At 42.4% G+C, this 16,253-nt stretch overlaps 2 protein-coding genes across 2 annotated transcripts; one reads left to right on the forward strand and one right to left on the reverse strand.

Annotated features, from left to right (window-relative positions):
• Window positions 1–6,693: 6,693 nt before the first annotated feature.
• On the reverse strand, window positions 6,694–8,343 carry LOC108923637 (GTPase IMAP family member 4-like). The gene is made up of 2 exons (XM_018734531.1): window positions 8,211–8,343; window positions 6,694–7,685 (listed from the first exon to the last, which is right to left on the reverse strand). Exons 1-2 carry the CDS (start codon window positions 8,230–8,232, stop codon window positions 6,742–6,744), a joined length of 966 nt encoding a protein of 321 aa, XP_018590047.1. The 5' UTR covers window positions 8,233–8,343; the 3' UTR covers window positions 6,694–6,741.
• Window positions 8,344–8,500: 157 nt separating this feature from the next.
• Window positions 8,501–15,874, forward strand: LOC108923645 (GTPase IMAP family member 8-like). Its single transcript, XM_029260050.1, has 4 exons — window positions 8,501–8,510; window positions 9,026–10,518; window positions 14,878–15,666; window positions 15,815–15,874. Exons 1-4 carry the CDS (start codon window positions 8,501–8,503, stop codon window positions 15,872–15,874), a joined length of 2,352 nt encoding a protein of 783 aa, XP_029115883.1.
• Window positions 15,875–16,253: the final 379 nt, after the last annotated feature.

A 16,253-nucleotide genomic window follows, 5' to 3' on the forward strand; every position in this document is an offset into this window, starting at 1 on the left:
TAGCTCCTTGTTCCAGCACTCAGTACCCCTGTGAAGAGCTGAAAGATCTAGAAGCTGGTTTATGCCTCCGGTTCCTGTGAAATTAGTAGGGAAAAAGAAATATCCAACCACTTTTGCAGTGTTTAAGGAGTTTCCTGGCTTGGAGGGTCATTCTAAATCAGAACAAAAGTAAGGTTTTTCGAACAAAGTATTTGGAATATTACAAGAGAAATTGAGACAGTTACTTCTACATAGACTTTGTGCTCTTAATTGGAGGCTGTGCCTCCTGTAACAAACTGAAAAAGAAGCTCTCATTGAGAATTGACTCACCTCTCTGCTTCTCTCAACATACTGATGGCATAACCTTGTCCTTCAGATACAACATCTACAAATTCAACCCTTACATTTGTTTAGGTAGCTGATGCATGTCTCCAAACCAACTTACAATTGTTTACCCATTTATACAGCTGGGTAATGTTACTGGAGCAATTCAGGGTAAAGACCTTGCTCTAGGGTACTACAGGTGGAAATCAAACATGCATCCTTCAGGGTAGGAGGCAGTAGCACTAACCACCAGGCTATCAGCTCATCCTGACTGCACTTTAAGCTTTACACAACTCTTGGTCCAAGCCATGGTGATATCCCACCTGGACTACTGCACCTCTCTCCTGTCTAACCTTCCAACTGATATAGAATCTACCAAAGTGTTCCCATGTGTCCTCCCTCCTTGTCTCTCTCCATTGGCTTTCTGTAGCTGCCTATAGACTCTGGTTACAGCCTAGAAGATCATCAATGCATCTGCTCCCTGGTATACCTACAAGACCTGATCACTTGCTTCAACCCAACAAGAACATTGCGTCTTACATCCTCCATGATTTCCATTAATTCGTCACCAACTCATCTGTGCTTCTTTGTCTCCAGGTCACCACTTCTCTGGAGCACTGAGTTCGTTTGTATCTTTGCACACAGAGCACTTGTAAATGAACTTCGCACTTGAGTTCACAGCAGTTCACAACTCTGTGTATTTTTGATACTTGGCTTTTCACACATTATGTGGAACTGATGCAATTTTCCTTGTGTGAGACTGGAGAATTTTACATGACAGCTGTTGGTTAAACAATGTTTAATGTGGAAACATGCAAATGAGTGTGTTAGAATGGCACTGCAGGCCCACCCAGGGATACTCTAAAGAACTGTATGAAGAGCGCTCCTCAGCAGACCCCCCACGGTCTTTGACACCACAGCACGGAAGGAGAGTGTCTCCAGGGGACAGTAGAGTAACCCGAAGGATGCCGGTGAGTTCCGGCACAGCGCACCGTGCCGCACGCACGCTGCTACGGCTTAAATGGGCTCAGAACGACAGAACCAAGTGTGCAGCAGGAACGCGGCGTCATTCTCAAGTTCGTATCAGCGCTCGCGGGAGCTCACGGGTTTGCTGGTGTCTCACGCTGTCCTGCTTCTGCACCTCAGGCCGAATGGTCCTGCTCGCAGAGCTCCTCGTGCTCGTCTGTCGGACACACGTACGGGCCAAAGTGACTCTTCTTTATTCCTGTCGTGCCCCAGCGATGGAATGATCCTGAGGAAGATGGTCACGGTCACTGGTTGCATGGACTCTGATCCTGACAAGTGATCTTGACTTCTTGTTGCTTTTCCACCGAATTCACAGAATCCAATGAACGCACATGCTGCTCTTTCGCCTGTGTGCTCTGACTACATGACCAAACCCAACCATGTCCTGTCTCTAAGGCACCCTAACCAGGAACAAACTGTATCAAACCAACCCCTGGCTCACTGCTCCATTTGTGTCAGTTTGTTCAGCTGATACCATCTGCTGTCTGGCTGATTTATACTTGCAAATGTTATTTCGGTGTGTTCAGCTTCACTGTATATCAGCTCGTTCAGCACTTGTCATGACACCTTTAATATCGTACCGTGCAGGACAGAAACTTGTGGCACAGTTCATCGGCCGACTACAAGATCGCTTGTGATTTATACACCTTCTTAAGTTACACATCAAGGATTTTCCATGTACACTTGTATAAAACAAACTGTAAACACATACTGTAAACCTGCACAGACAACTGTGGAATAAGGATAAAAAGCAAAGTTATTGAGGAAAACTAGACCTGCACACCTGACCACAGTCACTTAAGTACTCCAGAAGTTTGTGGGTTCATTTAAGTAAGATAAGATAACACTTTGTCTGTTTGCACAGAAATTTGTCTTGCTTCACCAGCTCAGCAATCAATTTACCTCAGACATCACACAAAACAAAACAAAAAAAAGCCATTACATAAATACAAATCCACAGAAACAGCATGAATAAATATGCATTTGGATTTAGTGCAGGTACATCAATGAAAATCCATACAATTAATGGGGTGTATCTACTTGTATGTATGTATGTGTGTGTGTGTGTATGTGAGTAGGGTAGAGGGGGGGTTACCTCCTTGACCTGCTCTGTTGATTCAGTAATGTGATGGAATGAGGAATAAAAGAATGCTTGTACTTATTCCTCTTAGTCTGGCACCCTAAAACGCCTCCTAGAGGGCAGAAGCTGAAACTCCTCATGTAGAACATGAGAATGGCCTGAACTGATCTTCTCCGCCGATTTGAGAATGACCCACCATCTTTGAGCAAATGTTCAGCAGTCTTAAAATTCTGCTTTTCAACTGAATTGAGAGGCCACAGAGCCAAACCGGGCTTCCGTATAGCAGAATGCTGCGAATAAAAGACAAAAGAATAAATAAAGAATCTCCTTGCTGACACCAAAACATCTGAGTCTCCTCAGAAAGTAGATTCTCTGTTGGACCTTATTGCACATGTAATCCACATGATATGACCAAGACAGGGAATTATCCACATACACTCCCAGATATTTGACAGTTGAGGACTGCTTTATAGGTTTGTTGTGAAAGGTGACTGGGACTGGTGTGAACTGAGTGGATCCAGAAAGGATTTCCTCTATTTTGATGGGATTTAAAATAAGGGTGTCCTGGGTGCACCACTGGACCACTGCATTCACACTGTCAAAATAGGAGTCTGGCTTCTCTCCGTCGGTCATCAGTGCTACCAATGCTGTGTCATCAGAAAATTTGATGAGATAATGATTAAGTGTACTGATGACACAATCGTTGGTGTAAATAGTGAATAACAGTGGTGAACTGACACAACCTTGAGGAGCGCCAGTGCTTGTTATACGCAAGGGGGAGTATGTGTTATTAATTTCAACCAGCTGATGTCTGTAGTGAGAAAAGAACTGTACCAATGAATGAGACATGAATTTATTCCCAACTGGTGCATTTTGGAGAGCAGCAAGTCTGGTTTGATTGTATTAAACGCCGAAGAAAAATCGATAAACAATACTCTAGCACAGGGTTTGCTTTTCGGTGTATCCAAATGCTTTAAAACAAGATGCATGAGGGTGGCTGCTGCATCTTCAGTGCTGCGCTCGCGCTTGTAAGCAAACTGGTAAGGGTCTAATTTCCCCTGAAAAGACTGAGAGAGCAAATGGGACATTATTTTTTCCAGAGATTTCATCAGTACCGAAGTAAGAGCTACAGGTCGATAATCATTACACTCTTTAGGACATTTTTTCTTAGGAAGTGGTATTACATGGGAAGTTTTCCAGGCTCTGGGGACCGTGTGCGTATCCAGCGATTGCTGGAAAATGGGCTGCCACACAGAGGCGAGCTCCTCCTTGTAGTTCTTCAAAACAGAGGCACTGATGTTGTAGGGGCCGGTGGACTTCCGTTCATTAAGATTTCTAAATGCGTTGGCCACCTGTCCTACTGAGATTTTCACTCTATCATCAGGCCTTATAAGTACTGATCTCAGCACATCACTGCAACTCTCTACAGTCCCAGAGGTCTCAAACCTGGTGAAAAAAGTATTCAGCTCTACAACAGAGGCCACCTCGTCATTTGTTACCAACGGCTTATGTTGTTTGCTGGGCATACCTGCCATGCTTTTCATGGTCTCCCCCATTTTTCTCAGGTTATTAGCCTTTAAAGACTCTTCTAGATATCTCTTATGAATATCCATTTCCTTCTTAATTTTATCTCTCACCTGCTTGTCCCTCTTTCTCAGCTCCAGTTTGTCCTTATTTTTAAAGGCTATTTTCCTCTGATATATTATACATTTTATATCTTTAGTTATGTAGGATTTGTTATTAGGGTACACCTTAATTGTTTTTATAGGAATAATAGACTCAACACAAAAATTAATGTAATCAATTGTAACTGAGCATGCTGAGTCCAAAGTGCCCTCCCTCAGCACCTCCCAGTCAGTACTGTCAAAACAGGCTCCCAAAGCCTCTTTGCTGTCCTGCGTCCAGTGCCTTACCACCCTTTTCAAAGGTTTATTGCTTTTTAGTTTGGTCCGATAAGTTGGAATGAGATGCACCACATTATGATCAGAATTGGCTATTGGGGCTTTGCTTCTAGACTGGTAGGCATTACTAATGTTTATGCAACATTTGTCCAGTATGTTATCCTTCCTCGTTCCGCATGCTACAACCTGTTGAGATCCTGGCAAAGTTTTATCCAGGTTGCAGGTGTTAAAATCACCAAGGACAATGGTGGGAGCATCGGGAAATTGTAGTTGTAAATTGCACACACTGTCCTCTATAGAAGCAGCAGCCCGATGCACTTTGCCGCTTGGTGGAACGTAAACAACAAGTAGCAGGATGTAACTAAATTCTCGAGGGAGGTGAAATGGTCTCAACCCAATACCCAGCAGTTCAAAGTCATTATTACATAATACCAGTTTAACAGAATATTGACGACACCACCGCTCATTTATGTAAACAAATACCCCCCCTCCCCGGCTTTTTCCAGAATTTTGAATATTAGGATTGTTTTGTTAAATGGCCACACTTATTTGTGTCTCAATAAGCAAATCATTTTATTTGTGCCAAACTAAATCAACATGTGTGCACATGAAGAAAGTCTATCTGCTGATCCAGGAAATATTAAATATGTTCAAAATGAAACATGTCGAGACTCTGACCTGACCATCAATAATGCAGGAATTTGAATGCTCTTTGAATGCTGGATGCTGTGTGTTCACCAATCTGGCCAGTGCAGGACAGCAGAATGACCGTTGCTTTCGCTCACTTGTTTATCCTTTCAGCTGCTCTGGTAAAGACGTGTCGACTGCACTTGGGTCACGCTGTGGTCTTTCACGTGGTCATTTATCATTATTTTTCTCTATTTGCTCATGAACTCTTTTATTACGGACACCCTGCTGTCTGTGACCTCACCCTGCGGGACAGTCTCCTCACCTAAAAGCCACAGCAGTTACTGACAGTCATTGTAGAACATGGTGAAATGCTGTATTTGTTCCACTGTTCAACTTGAATGTTACTAGCTGATTCATGGATCTTCTGTAACTCTTCAAATGTAGCTGAAACTGGAGCTTCACTCCCTTCTGTCTCACACACAGTGACTATGAGCTGTGCCACAGTGCGACCCGTCCAGGTGTTTCCTACTCTGAGAACCACTGGTATGACTCTGATGAAGACATGAGATGACTGGAGCAGATAGAGAACGTGCTGTTTGTGTCGGTAAAGTGAGTAAAGGTTTCGAAGACATTATTAGCTGGACTCTTCACGTGTCAGATCCAGATGAAGAGGGGAAAGGAGCTGCTGGGTAGGACTGCCTCTGCTGTCTCAGATCTGTCATGGAAACACTACTGCATTCGGATGGTCAGTCCTGTCAGCTGAAGGAGAACCTTCCCACTGACCAGTGCAAGAAAAAAACACGGTCTCTGTGTGGAACTTATCAGTGAGGAGTTAAAATGATTCATACCTTTCTGTGCTCCTTTCCATCAAATCCTGTAGTGTGGTGGTCAGACCTGACCTGTCACTGTCATAATGGAAGGTCCTGGATTCAACTCCACACTCCTGCTATACGATCCTCAGAGGAGGGCATACTGTATAACCCGAGTCCCTCCAGTAATAAGTACGTTGCTTTATACATCGGTAAATAATTGAAACTAGCTTAAAGAGCAAGCCTAACACTGCCACTTACAGAGGGGCCTCAGCTACATAAAGAATAAATGAGTGTTTATCACAGGGGGACGTGGTAGTGCAGCGCGTTTGGCCGGGTCCCGGTCTCTGGTGGGTCTGGGGTTTGAGTCCTGCTTGGGGTGCCTTCTGATGGACTGGCGTCCCGTCCTGGGTAAGTCCCCTCTCCCTCCAGCCTTATGCCCTGTGTTGCCGGATTAGGCTCCGGTTCACCGCGACCCCATTTGGGACAAGTGGTTTCAGACAGTGTGTGTGTTCGTTCGCTGTCTTTTTTTTTTTTTAAAAAAAAAAGCTGAATACACTTTTTGTACCGGTGAAGTGGTTAAGAAGAGTGGGGGTGTGGTCTAGGGTTGGCTTCTGAAATTTCACAACAGAAACTTTGTAAGATGACAGAACCCAAACTGATCCTCTTGATCTTGAGGGGAACCTACATTGCATAGCGAAACATACATGCTCACTGCAATCTGACACACAAGGTGTTATGGTAAGCAGAAATGAGAGAAAACAATGAGGTCGCAAAGGGTGGGATTACAGATTTTATTAGTTATATGTGACACCATGAATACCATCAGTAGAATAAGGCTACACTGAGAATAAAGGAAAATGTCCTTTATAAGAAAATGGAAAGAATCTTTTAGCAGTCTGCAACTGAGAACCAATCAGAAACCTTCGTTAGCAGTGTTCTAATTATGAACATTATTGCAGTTAAGCCATTCACTCTGCAGAGAAACACTTCAGTGCCTGGCAATCTTGAAGGCCTTTATGACTTTTTGTTTCAGTTTCTCTCCAAAGGTCAGGTTTAGTTCGGCCATTGCTGCTTTGTCCCGGGTCTCCCTCAGCTCCTTCTCATATTGTTCCCTCATGGCATCCACTCGCTTCTCAATCTCAGCTTCAACAGAAGCTCTCAGCTTCCCCTCTAGCTCCCTGACTTTCTCCATCCTCTCCTTCTCCATGGCTTCTCTGTGACATTTTTGTTTTGCTCTGATCTCCCTCTTCATCTCCTCCTCCTTCTCCCTGATTTTAGCCTCAGCTTCCTCATACATCTCCTGGGTGTAGAAGCTGCCTCCATTCAGTGCCATCATCTTCTCAATCATGTCCAACAGTGCTACCACTTGGGCTCTATTGAACATGGCTCTGTTGTTGAAGACGTGGTATCTGCCTCCACACTTGTTGATCACCTCTTTCAGAGCAGGATGGGCCCTCTGGACAAAGTCATGAATGGACTGACCTTGAAGGTCGTCTCCACGGGTGAACAGGATGATCATGTATTTTCTGGACTCTTCTCCAAAGATCTCCTGAAGGGCTTCAACACACTTCCTCTCCTCATCAGTGAATCTGTTGAGCTGCATCACCAGGAGGAAGGCGTGGGGACCTGGACAGGAGACCTGAATGCACTTCACTATCTCTTTCTGGATTTCCTCATTGGGCTTTTCGGTGTCAAACAGGCCTGGGGTGTCGACCACTGCGACATGTCTGTCATTGACCAGTCCATACACCTTCTGGCACTGGGTGGTGACTGATGCGTTGCTGAGTATAGATGTGAAGTCTTGCCTATCCAGGATGGTGTTGCCAACAGCACTTTTCCCCACTCCTGTTTTACCCACCAGAACAATCCTTGTCTGGGGGCATTTAGAGTGGTCTCTAACCTTAAGAACACCTGCTTTATCATACTTTCCACCTAGAAATTGAAGAAAAAAATGAACTTTCAGGATGATAGAAGTTTTGTATTTGTAGTTTTATATTAACTGAAATAAATGTTTTGTTATTGTTATTGTGCGCAACATGTTTAATCACTTCTCAGATCACCCTCAGTAATAAAGGATTTCAAGTGTGGGAAATATAATACAAGCAATAATATGAATTGAGATATATTTAGATATTCATGTTAAAAATATAGCACATGCTACATAAAAAACAATCTGAAAAAATCCCGTAGTAACAAATTAAGTTAATAAAATTTGAAATATATATATTTCTTGCTCATGTACAACCAATAACAGCATTGGATATAATAATTTTGCATTTAAAACATTCAACATGTTATTGTTTAAATTACTCTCAAGATTAAGATGAAAAGCTCTACAAATATGCCTCTTTTTATACGCTTAAAAAAATTTAAGAAATGGATCACTAAGAATGTTTAATAACTGTATTCCTGCTCCAGTAGAGTCATTATTAAGTTGAATAAAACACAAAAACCAACCGGTATCTTTGCAGAGAGCCATTGTCCCCTGGAGACTGTCTCAGAGCGATGTCTCTGTGCATCAGGCTTGTTGAAGTATTTATACACCATGTCAAGGCGTAACTCCATCCTATGGTTCCACCCCCCGATTCAGGTCCTACTTCACAAGACAGCAGTGAAACCACCTGGTCCACATTCCACAGCAGGGATGAGGACAGTCCTGTAGACACCAGTACACAGAGGACGCACTGCAGGATCTCATTTAAAGGGTCACATTTTCTTCAATCAGTACAGTTTGGACACACAGCACAATGATGACAGGTATGTGCCCTTGAACGCTTTGTGGACTTTTGAAACTAGCGATGAATATGTTGAATTGTTTATCACTGTATATTCTTTAGTTCTGAACAAAGGACGAATGATATGAATTAAAATGTGTTACAAGTTTTTTACATGTCAAACAATAGTGCGGCAATGATCAAATGCATCATTGTGAGAAAGAGGAAAATTAGTCTTCTAGCAGCTTTGTCAAAGAGTGACATAATAATCAAAGTTGCAAATGGCAGTGTGGTTTTTGTAGGATTCTACAGCCGTAGTCACACTTCATATTCTGGTATTCTGGTTTCGTATCGGAATGTGAAAGAGAAGTTAATAAAAAATTCCATAACTTACTTCATCACCTTGTGCAGATCTGTCTATTACTGTGCTCAATACAGCTTTATTTGATACTTTTCTTTATGTTTCTGCATGTACATCTCAAGTCACTTTGAGCACAAACAGTAGTCTGGCATGTTGACCAGTGTCACAATGTCACTCAACATAATCCCCTTTTTCAGACGGAAAGGATCATGATATTACACTGGTTCTACTGGGCAGGAGAGGGTCAGGGAAGAGCTCCTGTGGAAACACCATACTGGGCAGCGAGGTGTTCCAGTCATTCTTGAGCACCACAGCAGTGACCACAGAGTGTGCGAAACACAGCACACACATCCAGGGGAGAAAGGTCACTGTCATCGACACCCCAGACTTCTTTGGTGACTTCCTTCCTGATCCTGATTTCCACGTGAAGAAATGTATCTCCATGGTAGGACAAGAGTCCAGTGTTTTCCTCTTGGTCATACAGCTGGGTCTGCTTACAGTGGAAGAAAAGAAAACCGTCAAGCAGATCAAACGTACTTTCGGTAAAATTGCTAAACGGAGCATAATAATCGTGTTCAGTTATGGAGACCAACTTCAGGTTCCCATTAGGGACTATCTGAAGAAAAAGCAGCCCCAACTGAAAGATATTGTGAGTGAATGTGGTAAAAGGTACCATGTGTTCAACAACACTGACACCAGTAGTGACACACAGGTCATCGAACTGCTGGAGAAGATAGACAGCATGTTGGCTGATGGCAAGACAGCATCCAAAAGACACAAATCAAAGGCAGAAGAAAGTGGCCACAAATTTTACTTCAACTCTCCAGGCAAAAAGGTAGAATGTGAAAGAAAAAGTACAGATTTAAAAGATTCCTCTTTTTCTGAGAATATGGAAGCTGCAATGCTACAAGATAGAAGAAGCAATTCAGATATACCAGAAGCACAAAAAAATGTAAACGAGGTCCAGTATGGTAACAGCGTGAAGGAAAAGATGGTAGAAGGCAGAAGATGTGACCCTGCAGAGGCAAAGGGGAGTAACAGGTATGTCAGTCTGTCAATGTGCACAACCAGCATCAAATACAGAGCACATGAGATGATCAAAAGCAGCTCAAAAGCAAACAGAGTAACACATGAAGTGAAACTGGTTCTACTGGGCAGGAGAGGGTCAGGGAAGAGCTCCTGTGGAAACACCATTCTGGGCGCCAAGGTGTTCCAGTCATTCCTGAGCACCACACCAGTGACCAGGGAGTGTGAGGAACACAGCACACACATCCAGGGGCGAAAGGTCACTGTCATCGACACCCCAGACTTCTTTGATGACTTCCTTCCTGATCCTGATTTCCACGTGAAGAAATGTATCTCCATGGTAGGACAAGAGTCCAGTGTTTTCCTCTTGGTCATACAGTTGGGTCGCTTCACAGAAGGAGAGAAGAAGATAGTGACACAGATACAAGAAGTCTTTGGCTTCAGCATCATGCAGAACATGATTGTTCTGTTCAGTTACGGAGATGACCTGGAGGGTGTTATCATTGAGGACTTTTTGAAACAGACTCAACCAGAGCTGAGGGACCTAGTAGAGAAATGTGGGAATAGGTACCATGTATTTAATAACAGAGACACCAGTAGTGACACACAGGTGATGGATCTCCTGGGAAAGACTGAGGAGATGCTGGAAAATGAAGGAACTCAAGTTTAATAGTTTGTCGTGATCTTTTTACAGTTGCAGCAAAAGAGACAGAACAGTAAAAGCTGAATCCATTTACACTTTATGTTGTCCAAGTATATTATATACTACTATTATATACATATTGTAAACATACAGTACATAACATAATGTCAGAAATTTTAATGATGATACAATGCAGAAATACACCAACAAATGAGTGAATGAAATTATGGAAATACTATTAATCCCAGAAGGAAACTGTTCCATGTCTGTTCCAGCATACAGTACAGAGCATTTACATGATGGGAGGGTAGGATGATAAAAACAATAGGCAAAGAAAAAATAAATTACATATAAATCAACAGCTCAAGTGGCTCCATGGAGCAGCACATATGGACCAGCATCTTTCTGCAGCTTCTCCTCTGTTTCTCTCGGGTGGTGGGCAGGGGGTGAGCATCACTGTCCAGGAAAATAACACGAAGAAGCGAATGTGACTAAGTTGATCTCTGCAGGAAGCACCGAAGGCGGAATGATGACGGAGCAGTTGGACACAGCAGAGGCATCGTAGACGGGGAAGACGATGGAATCAGACTTTTATATTCTTTTTTACTTAAACCAAGTCCACACTGAGTTTTTTTGCATTGCAGAATTCATGGGTTTTTTTCAACGTTTAACCATATGGCATCACAGTGATATTTTGAACATAAACCCAGTAAGCTCTCTGTGGAAAGCATCTATTCTATGAAATATTCCGAAAAAAATACATTAGTTTTGAAGCAACAGATCTGAGCAGAGTTTAGCAAATGACACACAAAGTAATGAATGATAACTGTAAATACAGTAAGTAATTATGTCCTAGTATATTTCCTTAATGATAATAACAGTACCAATGGGGACATTTTCGTGCCGAAGGAGACAGCAGCTGTTCCTCAAGTGTCTACTGGAATATTAGGGTACATATAGACTTTGGAATACACTAACTTTGTAGTTTATGTTTAAATTTTACTGTCTCTTTAGAAAGTATGATTTTTTTTTACCTGGCAGCTATGTGCTATGAAGTCTCTGCTTGAGTACCGGAAAAACCTCCTGGGATCAGGAAGAACTGCAGAGTCTTTCTCCATCTTGTCAGAAGGACTGAAAGTCCGCCTCTGTTTACCATCTAATGTATCTTCCAAAATAGTCCTTGAACTCTGCTTTGGGACATCACTTGTGCTAAAATTAGTTCACAGCCTAATTTGTGGGTGACATGAAGACCTGGCACCTCACAGAACCTGGACCGTACAGTCAGTTGTGAGTTCCAACCCCATCCACTGAGTTTTGTGCTTTGTGATTAGACCTTCATGTTAAATTTACCCTGTTTTCCTCTGCTCTAAGATGAACTGTAATTAAAAGTTACGTGTAAGATTTCTGGGTCCTTCTTATGTTCTTTACAAACCCTGGATGCTAAATACCGGTGCTGTGACTTTGCACTGTAACACCTGCCAAGTAAATAGCTGACATGTATGATGTTGAAATAAAGATAATTTAAAGTATGAAACGAAGATGTGATACTTTGAAAAGAGGTGACCAAAGAGAACCAGTGCACTCCTGTGATGGTGCAGTTTGACACACTGTGCCAAGCAGGAACACGCCGTGTTTTCCTCTTACGCTGCTGGGTGCAGTGTGTCAAACACGAACCCAACAGCCATATTTGTCTTCAGTAACGAGCATGAGAGCAGAAGCAAATAGAAATGTCATGTAAAGCACACATATGTAGATACACCCTGTAGTCCTGATTTTGAAGAGGTGCGAGAACCATACTGAGATTACTGAGTATTTACTCACAAGTGACCACTTCTACTAACTACCTGCAGTGTGTAAATGAACTAGACACTAGTTAATGTGGTGGGATACATCAGATTTTGGTGGAAAAATGACAAACATTTCAATAATTTGTCAACATTTCAGTGAAAGCATCGTAACATGAATACCAACAGGCAAACTAAACAAAGAATATGAGATAATTTATCATATCACTCATCATTATGAGCTGTGCAGAAGCATAAAAACTTGATCTGACTGATCAAATCATGCTGGAAGATCAGGTCCAACTGTAGCACCAAATCAGAAGTTCATCTCAGAACAGAAACATTTTGCCTTTTGACTCTGTGGTGATAAAGCAACTGAAAGTTAAATCTACCTGTCAGGAGGTCAGCTGGGGGTAAGGCCGGTCCTGTGTCACTGGGGCCTTTTAAAATTGCTTTTATTACCCTTCATAGAAGTGATTGTAGTATCCATCCATCCATCCTTTGTCATTAACTATCCCAGAATCACAGGGCATGTGGCAGAGGACACTCTGGATAGGATCCATTACGGGGTTATCACTCTCTCACACACACACACACACACACACAGAGGAAGTGGGAAGAAGAGGAAAGATTGTGTTTCCAGGTGACAAGGTGGGTAGTTACGAAAGACTGATCAATTTTCCACCGTCATTGACCCATTGCTGTTGACATTTTTGGGTTTCTGGGTGCTTTGATCCCATCCATCTTGTCTGACTCTCCACTGGGAGAGCGTCTCTTCACTCACCAGCTCATAAACAGCATCCAGTTCCTCTTGTGGGTTGAATCAGTTCAGTCTAGAGAGCTATGCTTCCAGAAACTTCCAAAGGGTCATTCTAAAAAAGCCTTTAATGAAAGAAACAAGAGTCTGCTAGAAATCACCTGCCGTTAGAGCATGACTTCAGGAACAATGTGCTCCAGACCGATGAGTGCAATGTGGAGTTATGTAGCTGTAATGCCAGAGCCATGCCTGCCAACAAAACACTGCCTTTGAACACGGATTGAAAACAGGTAAGTGTTCAAAACACTTGAGCAAAGTCATGACCCTGTGGCTCAGAAATAATAAGACCTTTGGCCGAGTGAAGGTCTAAATTTATATCCAGCTGAAATACTGTGGGACACTTGAACAAACCTGTGCTGCAAAAATGTCTTCTAATGTCATGCAATTGAGCCAGTTGGATCAGGAAAAGTTTTCCTTTATTTTTCTTTGTTGAGGAATAAAGAGCATTACTTCTCTCAATGGAAGTAAGACACAGTATTAAATCCAGATGTTTACTTACTTTTCACATCCCAGAAAAATGAATTTCTCTTGGATTTTGTGGAATGATTAATCATGGAATGAAGTCTCTGGTGTTATTTGTTAAAAGTTGTCACCTTAACCCATGGATAGTATTGAAATGAGGATCAGACATCGATGTGTCTCAATGTATATTGAAATTACACACCAGAAAGTGCTTCCTACATGACCTTAATGCTATGTACAGTAGATATCATATTCCTGACTCATGTATGATCCTCACCTATTATATACAGTATTTCATAAATGCCTTTTTACAGCTGTCTCCTGAAATTATGTGGCTCTGAAAACTATACAAACTAATAAAATTTATCAAACCTGATTAAATTCAGATTGATTAAAATAATGCTAAAAAGTTAAGTCTCTGTATTACACTTTCTGAAGGTCTTTATACGCCACCCCATGGTTCCACCCCCAGCTCAGGTAGCAGTGAGAGGACCTCCTACAGATTCCACAGCAGGAATGGACGCAGTGCTGTAGACACCTGCACTCAGAGCAGACGTTGTACGTTCACGCAGACAAGCTCCACTTTTGTTCCATCTTGTGTTTGGACTAACTGGGCAATGGCTACAAGTAAGTGTTCATATAACTTCTGAAATTTATAAAAAGTCTTTGTTATTTTTACTGATGAAGGTAAAGTGTGAGCAATATGACAGTAGGGAGAAGTAGAGATTAGAAGAAATGTTGTCATAAAGAAGTCACATGCAGGGTGGGAACACAGTTTGATTTTACTAGCAGATTCTATAAGGTGACTTGGACCTCATGTTTCAGTTTGGTCTTGACATCAGTCAAAGTGAATTAAACTGGACCCCCAGTCTGTGCTGAGAGTACTGGGATTTGATATTGATGTCACTGTTTGTTGACCTCCTAATGTAGAAATGTGACCTCAGTACTGCTAAATTTCCAAACTACTTGAAATGAATTCCTCCAGTACAATATTACAATATCCACAAATAAATGAGGGGTTCATTTTATCAAGGTGTTGTCGAAGCAATGAAATGTGCTGAAAAGTGTCAGGAAAGCAGCAAGTGTCTGTGCACAAAGAAATAAATACACGCACACATACACACACACACACACACACACACACACACACACACACACACACACACAGACACACACACACACACACACGTATAAAGGTTCATTTTTATAAATCTGCAGATAAATGAAAAAAATTAATACAATATCAAGGGCAGTAAAATTAAACAATAAAATTCTAAATATGTCAAATGAATAGATCTTTGTGTCATGAATTCACAGATTTTTTTTTCAGTCCATAGACCTGCAGACATGAAACTGGTTCTACTGGGCAGGAGAGGGTCAGGGAAGAGCTCCTGTGGAAACACCATTCTGGGCGCCAAGGTGTTCCAGTCATTCCTGAGCACCACACCAGTGACCAGGGAGTGTGAGGAACACAGCACACACATCCAGGGGCGAAAGGTCACTGTCATCGACACCCCAGACTTCTTTGGTGACTTCCTTCCTGATCCTGATTTCCACGTGAAGAAATGTATCTCCATGGTAGGACAAGAGTCCAGTGTTTTCCTCTTGGTCATACAGTTGGGTCGCTTCACAGAAGGGGAGAAGAAGATAGTGACACAGATACAAGAAGTCTTCAGTGTCAGTGTTACACAGAACATGATTGTTCTGTTCAGTTACGGAGATGACCTGGAGGGTGTTACCACTGAGGACTTTTTGAAACATGCTCAACCAGAGCTGAGGACCCTGGTGGAGAAATGTGGGAACAGGTACCATGTATTTAATAACAGAGACACCAGTAGTGACACACAGGTGACAGAACTTCTCCAGAAGGTCAACTGCATGCTGAATAGACCAAAAGAGGTGTCACTGAAAGAGATAAACCAAATTCGTACGAATTCCTCCACCTGTGCTTTCAACGCAAATGATAGAATCAGGGATGAGAAAAGATACATCCCAGAAACACAGGAGACCTCTATCGCTGTTCAGGACTTTAGCCATGTTGTCAACAAGATGGATATTGAGGAAACATCTTCTACCGTTCCAGAAATTAAAAGAAGACCCACAGATGTAAATGAGTCCACTGAAGCTGGCAACATCAAACATCAGGGGCATGAAATGATAAAATTCAGCCATACGAAAAAAGGAACAATGGAAAGTTTAAATAATCGCAGAAATAGTGGCAATAACAAAATCACGACTCAAAATTTTGGTGCAGGTCCAGAAACACAAAGAAGAATACCAACTGGCCACGGCTCCAAATATGATGACAGCGTAACGCAAAGAATGAGAAAACCTACAGTGTGCGTCCAAGACATGGAAAATGTAAAAAGCTTGACACAAAAAGACAACAGGAAGCACAGAGTCACACAGGAAGTGAAACTGGTTCTACTGGGCAGGAGAGGGTCAGGGAAGAGCTCCTGTGGAAACACCATTCTGGGCGCCAAGGTGTTCCAGTCATTCCTGAGCACCACACCAGTGACCAGGGAGTGTGAGGAACACAGCACACACATCCAGGGGCGAAAGGTCACTGTCATCGACACCCCAGACTTCTTTGGTGACTTCCTTCCTGATCCTGATTTCCACGTGAAGAAATGTATCTCCATGGTAGGACAAGAGTCCAGTGTTTTCCTCTTGGTCATACAGTTGGGTCGCTT

Source organism: Scleropages formosus, chromosome 18 (genome assembly GCF_900964775.1).
Source record: "Scleropages formosus chromosome 18, fSclFor1.1, whole genome shotgun sequence".
NCBI classification, from domain to species: Eukaryota; Metazoa; Chordata; class Actinopteri; order Osteoglossiformes; family Osteoglossidae; genus Scleropages; species Scleropages formosus.

Coding starts and splice junctions, on each gene's coding strand:
- LOC108923637 (XM_018734531.1), bottom strand. CDS start 8,232: ATGGCTCTCTGCAAAGATACCG. Junction 7,686..8,210: donor GGCTCTCTGCAAAGATACCG/GTTGGTTTTTGT, acceptor TTCAATTTCTAG/GTGGAAAGTATGATAAAGCA.
- LOC108923645 (XM_029260050.1), top strand. Junction 10,519..14,877: donor TGGAAAATGAAGGAACTCAA/GTTTAATAGTTT, acceptor ATGAATTCACAG/ATTTTTTTTTCAGTCCATAG. Junction 15,667..15,814: donor TTAAAAGAAGACCCACAGAT/GTAAATGAGTCC, acceptor ATTTTGGTGCAG/GTCCAGAAACACAAAGAAGA.